At 43.1% G+C, this 18,868-nt stretch overlaps 1 protein-coding gene across 1 annotated transcript in view; it reads left to right on the top strand.

The window, feature by feature from the left end:
• SLC4A10 (solute carrier family 4 member 10) overlaps nt 1–18,868 on the top strand; it is a 196,740-nt gene that overhangs the window by 44,762 nt on the left and 133,110 nt on the right. The window contains 3 exon segments of the mRNA XM_044303185.1: nt 2,585–2,737; nt 4,311–4,449; nt 5,728–5,888. Of these exon segments, the coding sequence (XP_044159120.1) occupies nt 2,585–2,737; nt 4,311–4,449; nt 5,728–5,888 (453 nt within the window).

Below are 18,868 nucleotides of genomic sequence, written 5' to 3'. Positions count from 1 at the left end.
TTTTCCTCTTTTCTTTGTCTCAGCTCAATTAAGATTAGGACAATGGTGCTTCTATCAAATGTTTCATTGCAATTTAGGAAACAACAAGTACACGGTGTACTGAATATTCCCAAACTTCTTACAAAGCTAACATCTGTTCATTATACATTTGTCAGCGTCCTGATCATTATACTCTATCTTGGGGAAAAAACAGAATGAAATGCAAATACGGCATCTTGTTAGTTTCAGTCAAGTGCTAAGAAATCTATGTTTTTTATACACTTCTCTGCACTTCATGTACATCAATGAATAAACTTTAAGATACTTTTCTTTTAATACACGCCTAAGAAAAAGCAGAAGAAAATATTCTCTCGACTTCCGAAGTAACATTACAGCTTTATAGAATCTGTAGAAACCTACGGGAGGTATGTGTCATGGCCCTTCAGGTGACTGATGTCAGGAAATCAAGGAGATTGGCTGAGTGTGGAGGAATCTAACAGCCTCCTTGAATTTCTCTTGATTCAGTGTTGATAGGGTTAATGACCTACTTCCCTTTTCTCAGCTGTTGCTCAGTGGTCATCACTTCTACCCTTTATAGTCTCACCCCACCCTTCTGACTATGCGGTTGATAGCTTTATTGGAGTTTGGCTGAGCTGGTGTGAGGTTGTCTCTAGTGTTCCTGTTCTTCCATCTCTACAGAAGTTAAGTGTCGCGTTTGTTTGTATTAGTTATATTCCCTGTTGTTGTATCTGGGCCTGAGACAGAGACTTCCATTCGTCCATCTGGGGAGGAAAGGGTTGTCTCTGGTCCTATACTTATTCCACGGCCTTATAGGGAAATCAGGGCCTAGGCATCCTGCTTATGAATATTCCTACCTTCAAGGTCTATTCATATTGATAGGTAGTCAGGGCCCGGATTAGGGTTGTCTAGGAGGTGACCTGTTTCTTCCCTAGTTTCCAGGCCCAGTATCTGTTCCCCTTCCCTCCTGTGTTCAGTTTGGAGTCCCCCCCCCCACACTGATCATGACAGTATGTACTGGATTCTTAATTAGGTCTAGCTCTACAGTATGGAGCCAGGATCCTCTGTTAGTCCACAAGGATATCCGTAAAATCCTAAATGCCACTTTTTCTACTAGTGAGACCACATTATGCAAAGCTGTATACAGTTTATGGTTATGATAAAACGACATGTATATTAGACTCCTTACAGGAGGAAGCAGCCACAAACCAGAGTGTAGACATTTTTTCCTAAACAGTGTGGGGTTTTTCTCTGGTAGAAAGGTTAGCGGACGCAGTATAGAGGCAAGGAACCAGGTTGTAAATCAACTTCAGTGTTTTATTCACACTCAGCAAAAACACAACAGTCTTGCTGCTTGTTCACACACAGCAAAACATAACATGATAGTCTTTGTGCTTGTTCACAGCAAGACAAAACAATAGTCACCTGGAATCCTAGGTGTCAGTTCACACCCGGCTGAATGCTCAGCCACAGAAAAGTTTATTGGCCTCTTCCAGGCGGCCTGCACGCCTGTTTGCAGTTTTCAGCCTTCAGCACAGAGGCTCCACAGCTTCACTGTCAGATGGAGGTAAAATACACACAGCTGAGACTGCTGGCTGGGTTTTTATATCCCAGCCAAAACCCGGCCTGGAGCGTGGGGAGCAGCCACCCACCCTGCACTTTGGCTGCTCCCAGTAAGAGCCGGCCCGGCTTTACAGCCATACTAAATAACAAATAGTGTCAGTCAGCACTAACTGCCGCTGACACTTAAAATTACCGGCTCTTACCTCACCAAGGCCAGGAATCTCGGTGACACGTACCTTCGGTCAATGACGGACCCTTGCGCCTTCCTACAGCAGGTAAAAATTAATTCTATAGTGTGTAGGAGTTGAGCTATTTTTTTTGGGGTCGACAATGCTCCAAATACCGGCGCTTTCCTTACACACAATTATAATTTGAAATATAAAACTATAGCTGCCCCAAACTACCAGTAGGGGGAGCTCACAGAAGACAATTGTGATTTAAATAGCTTTGGTTAAACTCCTAAGCTCCCCCTAGTGGTGGCTGTAAGAAATACAAGGGCTCCTATTATATTATAATGTACATTTTAAAAGGTCCTGACAGCTCCCCTGATCTGTTTTTAATACATACTTGAATCTGGAGCTTCTTTCTGTTATTTTTCTTGGAAATTTAAGAATAAATTGACAACAGGGTGTCACCATTCCCCTTGTCGAAGAGGTTTGTCCCTGCCCAGTCTGGTATTGTCTGGGCATCAGACTGTGTAGGGAAAAACCTCCAACCAATACCACTCACTTGTTCATTTATTCAAATATTTCCAAGTGGAATAATGCAGGAACAATGCAGAGTTGTAAGAGTAGATGCTACACATTTGTTATTTCTTTTGGAATACAAGTGTATACTAAAACATTCATGTAGGAGAGGTGATGGGTACTCTTTAACCAACACAGAAATTTGCACATACTTAGATTAAAAAAGTAACCATTTAAATATGCTAATTATTATACAGCTTTGACTGACATGGAAGGTAGCATTATTTTCACAGCTCATAATTTTGGGTGAGGTTGAAATATATTCTTCTTTTTTTCAGGGCACCGCACATTGTTCATTGGCGTTCATGTACCTCTGGGAGGTCGAAAAAGTCATCGCCGTCACAGTCACCGGCATCGGGGACACAAACACAAAAAAAGAGACCGGGAACGGGATTCAGGTCTTGAAGATGGACGGGACTCTCCTACTTATGGTAAGGAATATCAGTGGGACAATTAGAATATCCCGAGTGATGGCAGCCGCCGTATAAACCTAAATTGCTGTGGGATGGCAGGGGCAGCACCCGTATTCCAGAATCAGCTGGACTTGGAAGGCACATTATACTGACAGATCCACTTTCAGGATTTAAGATAGTAAAGTTTGACTTTTCCCCTATCCAGTTATGTTATGTGTAGCCCTGGCAAGCCAAATCATTAGCACTGGTCACATACAAGAGATCAAATCTCCCCTTTTTAAGGCCTCATGCACATAACCGGATCCGTTTTTGCAAAATACTGATACCGGCCACGTGCATCCCGCATTTCCCCTTCCACAGGTCCTGCACTATGTTAGAAATGGCTATTCGTATCCGCAAAATGGACAAGGATAGGACATGTTTTTTTTTTTTTTTTGGCTGGGCCAATGGACATGAGGATGCGGACAGCAGACAGTGTGCCACCGCATCTTTTCTGGACCCATTGAAACGAATAGTTCCACAAATGCGGATCAGATATAGACTGAAACTACAGTCATCTGCATGAGGCCTAAGTCTGTGGGGATAATAGAAATAGCCATGGAAGCTTAGCTCATACACTTTCATCTTGACATGATAGTCCAGCCTCTGGGTGTAAACAATAAGGTTTCCATTCATTGACATCAAGCAGAGATCTTGAGAAGGGTGAATAATTGAAAAAGTACTGTATATGAGGAAGTTGAAGAACTTTTTGTTATACAATATGCACAAATTATTTAGATAAAACCAGAAATCCCTAGCCTTGTATTGTATGTGGATGTGCTGCTGTCCATGGTCCTGGCCTATAGTACTGCATGAGGTACAGTGTTCCTCAACTCTAGTCCTCAGGAACCACCTACCGGTCATGTTTTCAGGATTTCCTTAGTATTGAGCAGGTGATGTAATTAGTGTCAGTGCATCAGAAATTACCACAGGTCTTCACTCTGTGGGATATTCTCAAATCATGACCGAACGGTGGGCCCTGAGGACTTGAGTTGAGGGACACTGATGTAGTAGGAATTGTTATATTGTATTGTGAATCATTGTTGTCTTTAAAGGGCTTTTTCCATGACTCAGCGGGACTCAGCAACCCACCTTATTTAATCATATCTTGCCTGCAATAGAAATTTTCCAATATGGTTACCATCTGTAAGTTGCGTTGATCAGCCTCTCTGGGACCGGGTCACACGACACTCTTCTTTGGAAAATCCTACATTCCGAAGACCATCTCCTCTGCTCATGGGGCAGGTGGATGAATAGTTCCTGTAGAAATATAACACACCATAAATTTAATTCAAGCAGTTCTCAAATAGTTATAAGGGTCTTGGTTTAAATTGCATCGATGTACAAACTTTAGGATAGGCCATTAGTGTGAGATTAGCAGGTACTATACCAGACACGGCAGCAGTCCCGTACATGCGGCACAAGGACATGAGACACATGGACTGTGTCATTAGCTCATTACGTGGGGCAGGCAGGAAGGGGTTAATGCACACAAATGAAAAGCAAGCTGATGGTTTTTAGACTCTGACCCCATTTTTACCATTGTTTGTAGACACTCCGTCTCAGAGGGTCCAGTTCATCCTGGGAACGGAAGACGATGACGAAGAACACATTCCCCATGATTTATTCACAGAGCTGGATGAAATATGCTTACGTGAGGGGGATGATGCTGAATGGAGAGAGATGGCCAGGTCAGTATTTATGCAACACTTTCAAGTCCTAATTTCAAGCTTTCCATAATAGTTAAACAAAAAAGATTAGATGATGAGCAGTGCTGTGGTCATGGTCAGGCAGGGAGCCGTTGAAGTGCTGGTCCAGTGATAGGTTAGGCAGTAGGCCTACGGGAGTGTCGCGGGTTTCTGGTGCTGAAATGGAGAGGCATTAGCCTTAGCTGGGCATTGTGTCCCTATGTCTCTGATCGGTTTGTTCGGAGAGTGAGCAAAGCCGGTACATGGACTTAGGCTACTTTCACACTAGCGTTTTTGCTGGATCCGGCAGGGCTCAGCAAAAACGCTTCCATTACTGATAATACAACCGTCTGCATCCGTTATGAACGGATCCGGTTGTATTATCTTCAACATAGCCAAGACAGATCCACACATGAACTCTATTGAAAGTCAATGGGGGACGGATCCGTTTTCTATTGTGTCAGATTTTGCCAGAGAAAATGGATCCATCCCCACTGACTTGCATTGTGGATCATGACGGATCCGTCTTGCTCCGCATCCAATGACGGAAAGCAAACCGCAGCATGCTGTGATTTGCTCTCTGGTATGAGAACGCAACCAAACGGAACGGAATGCATTTTGGACAATGAATGAGGACAAAATGGAAGCTTTTTTTTTTCCGGTATTGAGACCCTATGACGGATCTCAATACCGGAAAATATTAACGCTAGTGTGAAAGTAGCCTTAGAGACTTTTTATGAGACAATACACTGCTATCTGAGGAAAGCCAAGCTGACCAGAAACCAAAGGGCATAGCACTCAGGTGAGTGCTTCTCCTTTTAGAGATCATTGGAGGTCTCAGATCTTGAATGTCCAATTTTGAAAGCTTTTGATATGTCACCATGAGTGTTTTAAAATGGTAGGGTCCTTTTAAATACATAGCAATAAAGTCACAATCTGATATACTGTGGTACATAATGACATAGTTGGTTATCCCAACATGTTTCAATGATTTTATGTGCCCATCTTTCAAAACTCACCTCAACTTAAAGGAGAAATATTGCCAAGTGGTATCCATGATGTCCATTACAGCTGCAAAAGTCGATGCAGACCATCTCATTAAGTGAAGATCCCCTTTAATGCAATTACATTGTTTTATGAAATGGGGGTGGGTTTAGGAAATGCACAATACTAGATAGAATAAGAATACAATTCCCTTACTCTGTACTGTACGATAGAGATGTGAAGTTGTGTCATCAGAGTTTAGCTTTCATTGTACTTAACCAAAACTTCTTTGGGCAGATGGTTGAAATTTGAAGAAGACGTTGAAGATGGTGGAGAGAGGTGGAGCAAGCCCTACGTAGCTACATTGTCTCTTCATAGCCTATTTGAGTTGAGAAGTTGTATTCTGCATGGAACTGTCTTATTGGACATGAGAGCCAACACGTTAGAAGAAATTGCAGGTACTCTAACATTACTCATATTTACATAATATTTAAATAATATGCCATAATATTACTTATATTTACATAATATTTACATAAGGTACCATAAAAAAAAAAAGCAGACCCAGATGGCATGAGCAGACCCAGATGGTAGGTGGGCTAATACACAGGAACCTTGGACCCTAAGTCGCCATAGTGATCCCTGAATAAAGGTTAGGAGCTAGAGACGACCTGTTCCTCCAGACCACGGATGAACAGGAGTCTCACAGGCCAAGCTGCAAGGGTAAGGGAAGACAGTGAGCAGCAACTGGGTCGGCAGGTAAGAACCCAGTGATATATAAACACACCGGAACAACAAGCACTTACCTGCCGCAGCAACATAGTGGAACACTAGCACCAAAACTACCTGGACCCCCATGCGGACCAAATGCATGGCGGCCCCATGCAGAGCTGCTCACTGACTTGTGGTTCCTCCTCTGGGGAACCCAGGGGCCCTCTCACCGAAGGCACAGACAGACAGGGGAATGTCTAACAACCATGCTGGACAACACACAAAACAGACCAGACATGGAACACAACACTAGACATAACAACACACCCTGTACATAAACCCTCACCAAACATATACAAGGGAAGGAAGGGGAAAAATACATAAGGATAACATCGGAAGACCTTGATGTCTAACTATGTGGCCTTCACAGTGGAAAGATGGAATATCCAGGGCAGGAGCAAAGCTCCAGCACACACCAAGGCTGGATAACTACTGACCTCACACTCACAGCACAAGATTAAGAAGAGCCATGAAGCCATACCCAGAACACACCTAGCCAGGAAGTTAACCCCTCCAGCACCAGACAAAGAAAGAACCATAAAGAGGAGGAAAGCACAAACATGCTGCACCACAACCCGTTGCCACTGGCAACCAGCATGCACGGTTAATGTGTCACGGCGCACAACGACAAGACCGTCACACAGTCATGACAATACCTCACAAATACACCAATGACTTGTACATTCACATCAGTGGTTTTGTCACTATGTAGCAGTCATTCATAGGTAGCGTTTGTGCACTGACAGCTGAGGTATTCTGTTACATTTCTCAGTTATTACACTATAGTAAATAGCATTTATATCATGGACTGTCAAGGTTTGTGAGTGCTAATCTAATGCTTGATGTTTTTGGAGTATTCCCCCTATTTTTCCCTGTGGGGAAGTAACCTGGAAGTTATAACTGCATGTGCAGTGCTACAACTATGTGTGCTGAAAAAATATGGCATGCTTGTGACATCTCATGGAGCACCATACAGTAGTAGATGTAGTGCCCATGACTCCATAATTCAGAACCTTGAAGGGGCTGTCTGGCCAGTATTGTTTTAAAGGGTCAGAAAGGCATAAAGAACCAAAAGAAGTGACCCTTGTGGACCTCCTTCTGCTCCCGTTCGAGCCAATGTTAGGCTAATCCAGCAGCAAGACAAGAACTCCCATGATCCCAGACCTTCTGGTTGAGAGAATTGGGGGAATAGGTTTATAGAGGGCCTCTCTTTTTTGCAGAGGACATGCAATGGACTGCACTTTTTCAATTTGTGTGATAGGAAGCATGAGCTGATACTTTCAAAAAAAGAAAACTGATGCATGACAGCTGGGATAAATTGCCTTGTATTTATAAGGTCTTGTGCAGACGGTGAAATTCTAAATTTACAGGTGGCAACTAGGAGCAGAAAGGCAGGATTTGCATCTCTCTCTTCCCACTGTCACCATTAGGGCTTGTTCACACGTTCTGTTGTGCGGCCGTTCCGTGCATTGGGGACCGCAATTTGCGGGCCCCAATGCACGGGCAACATCCATGCGGCGGCTAGGACATATCCAGACCCATTTAACTTGAATGGGTCCGTGATCCGTCCACACTGCAAAAAAATAGAACATGTTCTATTTTTTTGCGGTACGGAGGCACGGCCAGAGACACCTTGGAAGCACTCCGTAGTGCTTCTGTGGGGTTCCAATCCATGCATCCGTTCCACATCTCTGTGATTGCGGACCCATTCAAGTGCACACAGACTGGTGCCCGTGTATTACGGACCTGCCGTTAGAGATGGCCTTGTGGTTCGCCCGACGGTCGTTTCGCGTCAAACTTTGCGTGTTCGCGATTCGCCGAACATGCGAACATATGGAGAAATTTGCGCCCGCCATATTCTTTTACATTGTGAAGAACTTTGACCCATGACACATCCATCAGGTGGTACAGGACAGCCAATTGAGACGTTTCAGCACATGGACACACCCCCTACCTTATAAATAAACCGGATCTGGCCGCTATTTTACATTCAGTGTTTTGCCAGTATTGGGAGAGGTTGCTGTGTGGAGCAGGGACAGGCTGTTAGGGACACCAAACGCTAGCTAATAGGGCCACAAATGTCATTTTAAGCACTAGTATAGGTGTGCTATCGATATGTGTGATACACAGAGAGGTGCGATATACTTATAATATACTTTTATAATGAGTCAAAAACACATAGATCTATATAGTGATCACCTGGAAGTCAGGGGCTAGGGGCTTACTAGGGCCATTTTTATATAGGGTAATGTTCCGGACGAGGTCGCTCTTATCAGGGCGGGTGGTCTGTGGTTAGGCTATCAGGGCCAGAATAGCACCCCCTGTAGGGCAATATCAGGGACAGTTCTTTGCCCACCCTGTCCTTCAATACCACATCATCATCTAGCCCAGGGATGGATGGTTTTTTTCTTCCCCTCCGGGATTCATGGATGTGCACTGGAACCCCCCGGATTGTGGTAGGACATATGGTTCCTGATTTGGTGCCGCTGAGCACCTGTTATTGCCGACCACATCTATGCTTTTTGCTTAACTTTAATAATTTAATATATTTTCATTTTGAGGGATATCTTTTCCATTCACATGTCCGCAAAATGGGTCCGCATCTGTTCCGCAATTTTGCGGAACGGGTGCAGACCCATTAATTTTCAATGGAGCCAGAATGTGCTGTCCACATATGCGGATCCGCACTTCCGCATCTGTGCTTCCGTTTCCGCAAAAAAATAGAACATGTCCTATTCTTGTCCGCAATTGCAGACAAGATTAGGCATTTTCTATTATAGTGCTGGCGTTGTGCGGTCCGCAAATTGCGGAATGCACATTGCCGGTGTCCGTGTTTTGCGGATCCGCAAAACACTTACGGACGTGTGAATAGACCCTCATAGTAAAATTATTAAAGGTTACGTTTTATCTTCATGTATATTCTAATGGATTGCCTTCCGTGTACAATGTTATAATATACTTTCTATGTTAGAGAGTATATTATAGTGCATTTGTATTGTGCGGCAGTTGTGTGCGGTTCTGCTGCGATACTGCAGGTATATAGAGGGACAAGCGTTATTGGAACAAATAATTTCTACTGGTGTGATATACCAGTCGCCCCCCCAAAAAACTGATTGAAGCGGGGGGTTATATACCAATATACTTTCTTTATAGTGCATTTGGGTACTGTATAGTGCATTTGCGCATGCGCGTATGCGAAAATTGAATTGCCGATATTTTGCATTGAAAAAAATAATAAATGGAGATCGCAAATTCGAATAATACATCTGGTATGTCACTGTCCATGTTGTGGGACTATTTGTGCACTTCTAGTAATTATTTCTTGGCTGCAAATATAAGCTGAAGGTTTTTTAGGTTCGCCTGCCATTAAAATAAATGTGACCCGCCGCGAACTTGCGGTTCGCGAACATTCGATCGTGTTCGCGCGATCGCGAACCGTCCCGGCAGATGTTCGTCCATCACTACCTGCCGTATGTGGGTACACAACGGCCGTGTGAACAAGCCCTTAAGCCGAGGCTGCACCTAGACTTTTTGTAGAGCTTTTGATTGATTTTAGCTATTAGTTGCAGTGCACAATAATGCATGCACGTCAATATACTGCTTTGGATTGCAGCTGTAGCTCAATAGTTAAAATTAATTAAAGGTGTTACAAATAATTCTAGATATAACCTCAGCCTTAGGCCTCATGCACACGACCGTTGTGTGCATCCGTGGCCGTTGTGCCGTTTTCCGTTTTTTTTCGCGGACCCATTGACTTTCAATGGGTCCGTGGAAAAATCGGAAAATGCACCGTTTTGCAGCCGAGGCCGTGATCCGTGTATCCTGTCCGTCAAAAAAATATGACCTGTCCTATTTTTTTGACGGACAACGGTTCACGGACCCATTCAAGTCAATGGGTCCGTGAAAGAACACGGATGCACACAAGATTGGCATCCGTGTCCGTGATCCGTGGCCGTAGGTTGCTTTCATACAGACGGATCCGAAGATCCGTCTGCATAAAAGCTTTTTCTGATCTAAGTTTTCACTTCGTGAAAACTCATTTCCGACAGTATATTCTAACACAGAAGCGTTCCCATGGTAATGGGGACGCTTCTAGTTAGAATACACTGCAAACTTTGTACAAGACTGCCCCCTGCTGCCTGGCAGCACCCGATCTCTTACAGGGGGATATGATAGCACAATTAACCCCTTCAGGTGTGGCACCTAAAGGGGTTAATTGTACTATTATATTCCCCTGTAAGAGATCAGGGCTGCCAGGCAGCAGGGGGCAGACCCCCCCCCTCCCCAGTTTGAATATCGTTGGTGGCACAGTGTGCCCCCACCATCGCCCCCCCCCTCCCTCCTTCTATTGTATTAAATCGTTGGTGGCACAGTGTGCCAACCACCATCGCCCCCCCCCTCCCTCTATAGCAGTAACATTGGTGGCAGTGTGCGGTCTCCCATTCCCCCCCCCCCCCATCATTGGTGGCAGCGGAGTTCCGATCGGAGTCCCAGTTTAATCGCTGGGGCTCCGATCGGTAACCATGGCAACCAGGAAGCTACTGCAGCCCTGGTTGCCATGGTTACTTAGCAATAGTACAACAGTAGAAGATTCATAGTTACCTGCTTGCTGCTGCGATGTCTGTGACCGGCCGGGAGCTCCTCCTACTGGTAAGTGACAGTTCTTTAGCAATGCGCCGCACAGACCTTTCACTTACCAGTAGGAGGAGCTCCCGGCCGGACACAGACATCGCAGCAGCAAGCAGGTAAGTATGAATCTTCTACTGTTGTACTCCGCTGCCACCAATGATGGGGGGGGGGAATGGGAGACCGCACACTGCCACCAATGTTACTGCTATAGAGGGAGGGGGGGGGGGCGATGGTGGTTGGCACACTGTGCCACCAACGATTTAATACAATAGAGGGAGGGAGGGGGGCCGATGGTGGTTGGCACACTGTGCCACCAACGATTTATAACATTAGAGGGAGGAAGGGGGGGCCCGATGGGGGGCGCACACTGTGCCACCAACGATATTCAAACTGGGGAGGGGGGGGGGGCTGCCCCCTGCTGCCTGGCAGCCCTGATCTCTTACAGGGGAATATGATAATACAATTAACCCCTTTAGGTGCCGCACCTGAAGGGGTTAATTGTGCTATCATATCCCCTGTAAGAGATCGGGTGCTGCCAGGCAGCAGGGGGCAGTCTTGTACAAAGTTTGTAGTGTATTCTAACCTGAAGCGTCCCCATCACCATGGGAACGCCTCTGTATTAGAATATACTGTCGGATCTGAGGTTCACGAAGTAGCTCATATCCGACAGTATATTCTAACATAGAGGCGTTCCCATGGTGATGGGGACGCTTCAAGTTAAAATATACCATCGGATTGGAGAAAACTCCAATCCGATGGTATAAAAGAACTCCAGACTTTACATTGAAAGTCAATGGGGACGGATCCGTTTGAAATGGCACCATATTGTGTCAACATCAAACGGATCCGTCCCCATTGACTTGCATTGTAATTCAGGACGGATCCGTTTGGCTCCGCACGGCCAGGCGGACACCAAAACGACTTTTTTTTCATGTCCGTGGATCCTCCAAAAATCAAGGAAGACCCACGGACGAAAAAACGGTCACGGATCACGGACCCACGGACCCCGTTTTTGCGGACCGTGAAAAAAAACTGTCGTGTGCATGAGGCCTAAGGCAAGGGCTACATGAGACATTTTGTAGCATCACTGATTGATATTACCTATAAAGGTACAACTTTATTCCAAAGCAATACATTGAGTTGCAAACAATTAATAGGCTGCAGCTGTCATGTCAATCTCCATGTAGCCCAGGTCATCCAGTACGCCAACAGCAAAACCTGCCATTTTAATTGGAAAGAACTAGATATAGGTGTCAACTTCCATGTAAGAGAAGGTGGCTGTCAAAAAATAATAAGTGTAGGTATCAAAAATGGAAGATCAAAATGTGAAAGTATGAAATGGCAAATTTATCTTTGAAGATGCAAATTAAAGGGGTTGTCCCATGAAAAAACATTTTTCAAACCAGCATATGAATCTGAATACTTTTGTAATTGCATGTAGTCACTGAGAATTATCTGTATAGCGCCACCTGCTGTTTACTTTTTTCTAATTTCTCTGTCCCCCTGGCTGAGATGGAAGCACATGCTCAGTTCCATCCTTCAGGTGCCACCAGCTGCAGCAGCAAGGACACCCCCCAGGAAAGTGCACGCCTCTTAAGCTGCCAGCTGGAAATAAATCTAGGGGCAAAGAATGGGGAGATCTCTCGATCAATGTGAGGTACAAGGCTGGTTCTGAGGTTGTTATAAAGAGGCTAATATATACTATATGATGTCTGATTTTTGGGATAACCCCTTTAATTCCAGTTATATCACATATCTCATGCCTGTTATAAAGCAGCACAGCAAGAAAATCACAGTTCTGTCTCTTTAAAAGAAAAAAGCTTCTGTTCCAAATTATAGGCTTTTACCAGAAAAAAGGAAGAGAGTAAATTATACTATCACAAATTCTATATTTATTCCTTTATTTCAGATGCTGTCTGCAGATGTGAACTTCTTGTTTTTTCACTTTTTTTTTCCAATTCTGCCTTCTATTTCAGTAAAGCCGTATGAGACGTGATCAGATACAGATTCTACGCCTCAAATTAATTGGCCTTGACAATGTCAGCATTTTTGCTTTGACAACTGATGTCCGTAACAGGATAAAACCACAGATGTTATGCTTAACTGCATTCGTCTAAAATGACTTAATCTGACTAAACTTGTATCAATGAAATATGTTTTATATGTTTTCTTACTTAATGGAATCATATTTATTCTAATGCATTCTGCAGCTTAGGGACTATTGCGCTTTGGAATACCCCTTTTTTACTAGAAGGATCCCCTATTGATAACCTAACCAGAGGGTCTCCTACTTCTAGGACACCCAATATCTGCTGTAGTCTGTGATGAATCCCGGTGGGAAGTGTTATATTTCTCTGCAGCACCCCCACAGGGGAAATGAGGTATTATACAGATGGATCCTCCAGACTTCAATTTTTTTGGGGGGGGGACGACGACAAGATGACAAAAAGAAATCGTGTTTTAAATATTTTTTTTTCGTTAGGGCATTCATCTCACAAAATATTCTAATAGTTCAGGCATTTTCAGATGCGGCGATACCTAATATGTTTTTTATTCTTTATATATTCTATATGTAAAATTGTGAAAGCTGGGTGATTTAAACTTTTAATAGAAACATAGAAACATAGAATGTGTCGGCAGATAAGAACCATTTGGCCCATCTAGTCTGCCCAATATATCTGAATCCTATGAATAGCCCCGGCCCTATCTTATATGAAGGATGGCCTTATGCCTATCCCATGCATGCTTAAACTCCTTCACTGTATTTGCAGCTACCACTTCTGCAGGAAGGCTATTCCATGCATCCACTACCCTCTCAGTAAAGTAATACTTCCTTATATTACTTTTAAACCTTTGCCCCTCTAATTTAAAACTGTGTCCTCTTGTGGTAGTTTTTCTTCTTTTTTAATATTTTAGGGAGCTAGAACCTGGGATCTTTTGATCCCTTGTCCTTTTCACCCTAATAGGGATTTTCATATGCTCTCTGCTGAGCTGTGTCTGGTGCACAGCGCAGCAGGGAGCTTACCATGGCAGGCCTGGAAGGCATCAGCAGCGTCCAGGCTCCCATGGTAACTGATTGGAGCACCGCGATTTCGCTGCGGGGGCTACAATCGGAAGGTAGAGGGATTCGCATCCCTCTGCCTTTCCTCACAGATGCCACGATCAGCATTGATTGTGGCATCTGAGAGTTTAAATGACTGGGTGTGGCACTCGCCATTCCCCATCATTGCGGTGGGCTCTCCGCAGCAGCCTGCTCCATACAAATGCGGGCGCATAATGCCATACATGTATGTAAAACATTTTAATGGATTTTTTTCCAGTTCTATAATTTTTGTAAAATTGTTGCAGACCTAATAAATAACTTTTGAATGGTGACTAACTTTTCACACAACTTTGCATAATTCAATAGTACAGAAACTTTGTAATGTATCTTATCAGTCTTTGAGATTGTTACCTCATGCGGGTATAAATGAATTTTTTTCTGATAAGATATATTACAACGTTTCTTACACTCATACAATTAATTAATGCAAAGTTATGTGAAAAGTTAGTGGCCACTTAAACTACCCTTGTTAAGCTACTTTCACATCTGAGCGTTCCCTTTCCACTATTGAGATCCGTCATAGTGGTACCATTTTTGTGGCATGTGCGACTTTTTGATACATAAAAACTATACAATGTATTATTAATACTGAGCTGGAGGAGGGGGGTTCTTAACACAGGGATTCTGTATTTTTATTTAATCCATGAATATAGTTGAGCTGGAAATGATTTTGTTAAAGAAGCAAAACAAAAAATATCCTTTTTTTCTGTTCCCGGACAACCCCTTTAAGCCCCTAGTAACCTTTTATTTAGGAACTTCAAAGTTATTTTTATGTTTCCTTTTCATATCTGATTTCCATGAGAAATGTTACTTATTACCGGGCCAGGAATACTCCTACCCTTTTATCTTGATCAAAGTTTCTGGGAGTCTGTGATCAGGACAGCTCCATATTGAGGACAATGGGAACAATGCATCGATTTTTTTGTATAAGTAGATTTTAGTCAAAGGAACCGAATTGAATGTGCTGTCATATTATCACCCAGCCATCCCAGAAAGAGCCCCCTGTATCCTGCCCTGATTTTTACTGAACAAATAGAAATTTTATTCTTTGCAATTTAGTTACTTCATAGAAAAATGAACCTTTATTTAGTTGTTCAGTCATAAATCAGATTACCCAAATAGGTTGTGCCATACAATGCTGAATTAAATATTGTGATATAAAGAACAGGATGGAGCAGGTATATGTGGCAGTAAAGAATCTTGTGGTAGTATTATTTAGGCACTATATATATAATAAGGCCACATTATGGAAGTATTACTTTAAATACTGTTGCTGTTACCTCTCCTGGCATGTTTTTTTAATTTTTTTTAAACTATTTGCATTCCCCATGTAATAACAATTCTGGAGCATCTTTTCATGCAACTCTCTTGTGCCATTTCTGTATTATTTGTACTTATAGTTTATGAATGAATTGCCTGCAGTCTGTGCCACTGCGCTGGCTCTACTCCCCCTCCTTGGTCTTGTTCTGTGCCCCACTCTGCACTGTGTCCTGATGGTGTACAGTGTCAGAATGTAGTGCACATAGGCGCTGTGTGACGTCAGGTCATAGTGCTGCATAGGCCAGAAGAAGACCATGGAGCAGTGAGTGGCAGCGCCGTCCGGAGCAAACAAGCTAAGTTTATATATTTTTTTCAAATCTGATCTGAGTTCTGATGCAGGGTTTGATCTGAGGCTGATTTTGGGGTCTGAGCTAAGGTCTGATGAAGAATGGGGGTCTGATTTGGGGGTCTGATGAGGATTGGGGTCTGCTCTAAAGTCTGATGAAAAATATTTTTTTGCATATTTTCTCCTCCAAATCCTAGGTGCATCTGATAATCCGGTGTGTTTTATAGTCCGAAAAATACGGTATTTCAGCTTCCAGTAAATTTCACCTGCATAAATTTCTATGCACTGAGCTCCCCCCAGGGGCAGCTTTAAAACACAGCTTAAGGAGCTATAGTTTGAAAAAAAATTATTTTCAAAAATGTCCCCAAATAAAACGTAAAAATATATTATACAGCCCTATGTGTCACGTAAAAAAAAAAAGTTGCAAAAATTATTTTGGAAGTCCAACAAATAAAGTTATAACTGTTTGAACCACTTGTGCTAAATCGTAAAAAAGTGACTGGTCATTAAGGCCTCATTAAAGCGCTTTCCCCGCTAGTAAGGGAAAGTGCTTACTGCTTTTTGCAGGGCACCTATAACTGGGGCAGGAGGCGGTAATACCCAGTGAACGCCATCCTCTGCAATGACGGAAAGCGCTCATTTATGAGTAGGAGGCAGAATGGAAGGTAATGTCGCCACTTAAAGAGTTTTTCCGGTAAAAAATATTTTTTACCGGTTTCATACCTGCTCCACACTGCCTCCGCTGTGTCCATCTTCCGGTCCTGGCACCGTTTACACCTAGCAGTGCATGGACATGGTCAAATGCACTTCTCCAGCCAATGACTGGCTTTAGCGCTGAAGCCAGTCATTAGCAGGAGAGGTGCATGTGACTATTCCCAGAGCCAGCCAGATGTAAACAGCACAGGGACGGAAAGATGGAGATAGCGGGGGCAGCACAGAGGACCGGAACAGCGCGGAGCAGGTAAGTCTAAATCTTCATTTTAAGGGGGGTATGCTGCAGGAACTTGCTGAAAACAAATTTTTACTGGCAAATTCCTTTAAGCTCCTATTACACTGCACGACATTTGGGCCAATTACTGGGTTCGAGTGTTCCCCCCCCCCTCCTGATTTTTATATGCACAGAGATTTATGTCCATTACATTGTCTTTTGGGTGTGTTTTCCCAATGGTATGAGACAGGTCTTAATATTTTTTATACCATTTTATATTGTGTTACCCTTTTTAGACTTGATAAAGCGGTCCTGTACCCCGAAACGCGCCGTCTTTAAATAAACTGAAATCTACTTTGACACTTGGTTGTGACATTGCGCCTGGTACCGTCCATGAGTCCGCTTGATATCTATGGTCTAGCGTTTCTACAGTATCCTGTGTAAATCAAGGATGTGCTACCGAATATGAGGGAACTGTGGGAGGAATGACTGTGGTAGTGATCATTCCTCCCCATTCACTTTGCATCGGCTTGTGTAATAGGCCAATGAAAACAAGCGCTGATCGCCTTTTTTTTGTGGCCCCTTCAAATAGAGCGATGTGGCAATGCGGCCCTCAGACCAAAAAAGGTTGTGCACCCCTGTGCTATAGGATGTTAGTATAAAAGCCCATACCCTATGACATACTGGTGACCTGTGTTGGCCCCTGGCATAGACACCTCGATGGGAATTTTGCCTATTACAGGCTGCATTATTTAAAGGTGGATTAACATGCCTTGCTCTGTGCCTCTCCTCTCATGGCTAGAATAGTGACCTCACAGTGCAGCAGATGACGCAGCCCAGACAACTTTCCTTTATATATAGTATAAGTATATAGCGATATATCGCTCTCTAGAAAATCGTGGGGGCATTACTTACTGTATCTACCTCTGGGGCTATATGTGAGGGACTATTTCATGTGCAGGGGAGGAAAGGGTTAACAGGAGATAATTGCAATGCATACTGGAAGATGAAGGTATTGGATGAGCTGCTGCTCACCCACAGAAAGGGAAGAAAGTCCTCTTGAGCAAAAAAAAGAGTTTTAAAGGCTATGCACACTGTCGGGGCAATTTCTTATGTTTGCCCTTCACTCATTTTGAGCTAGGAGACATTTTATTTCATATGGGGTCTATTAAACATGTTTAGCCATTTCTGAGTTACAAGGGTTAAAAATCAGTCTGTTTGCAAGCTGTCACTTTGTGTTTTCTTTAAATCCCTTCATCTGACTGTACTAATCTCTTGACCTCAGAATTCTTAGCAAACTCATAACAATAGGGATTATATAAGTGTTTATGAGGTCAGAAGATAAGAACTACACATGAGCTGTCAGATGGCAAGATTCAAAGAAAACACAAAGTGAAAGCCTGCAAACAGACTGATTTTTAACCCTTGTTGCTAAGAAACGGCTGATCATTTTTGAAAAAATGATTTGTAGCCCAATGCAATCACAAAAGAGGTGTGCATAGCCTTTAAATTTGTGAGAAAACTCATTTAAGACAGACCAAAGTGCAGCCACTATTCATTTGGCACAGTTCACTCTGACGAACCATTCTTAATAAATCTGCCTCTATCATGTCTGTCTGTCTGTATCATGAAATGAATCAGCTCAATGCTTGGAACCTGCTCAGAATGAAAAACGTGAAATGCTGACGTAGGGTTCACGGTCACTTCAATTCTTTTTTCTGACGACAACTTGCGTAAAATTGATAATCTGATGAATTTGTCCAAAAAGTATTCATTTCCTTTGGTCCAAGTGGCTCTTTCCATATTTCTAATTAAGAGTTAATTCTGATCAAGCTTTCCTTGCCAACAGCCACTGCGTGTTTTAAATTAGACTTGTTTTACAATTATTTAAGGTTTTTAATAAATGAAACGTTGTGAATTTGCTGGAAGGAGATTAGTGGAATGAAATACACTGTAGGCAGAGCCTTTCAAATAAGATCACTGAAAACCGTCAGGCTTCCTAAATGATCCTCTGCGGGCGAACAGCACGTTATGTAATCTGCGCTCAGGTTCTCTGTTGACATGTAACAGGGTTTTTCTTTAATCTCCATATTTAATGTGGTTGATCGAAATCATAGTCCTAGCCTTATGCAAACCACGTTATGTTGTTTTTTGCATGGCAGGCATTTCATATAACATTTTTTGCCATAATTTAATAAAAGCCAAGTTATAACAATAATCCACTTTAATTATCCGTATTTATTGTGAAAATGATAAGTAATGCTCATTATCTACACCAGGGAAACTTGGCTTGACTGCAGCGTTGTGGCCAAGCCTGGATTAACTAGGGTTGGGTTGCCATGTGTCCTAGTTTTTCCACGACAGTGGCTCTTTAGCTGATGGAAATCTATTACTAATATTT

Source organism: Bufo gargarizans, chromosome 8 (assembly GCF_014858855.1).
Source record: "Bufo gargarizans isolate SCDJY-AF-19 chromosome 8, ASM1485885v1, whole genome shotgun sequence".
In the NCBI taxonomy this organism is placed as follows: Eukaryota; Metazoa; Chordata; class Amphibia; order Anura; family Bufonidae; genus Bufo; species Bufo gargarizans.
This window is presented reverse-complemented; position numbering and strand designations above follow the sequence as displayed.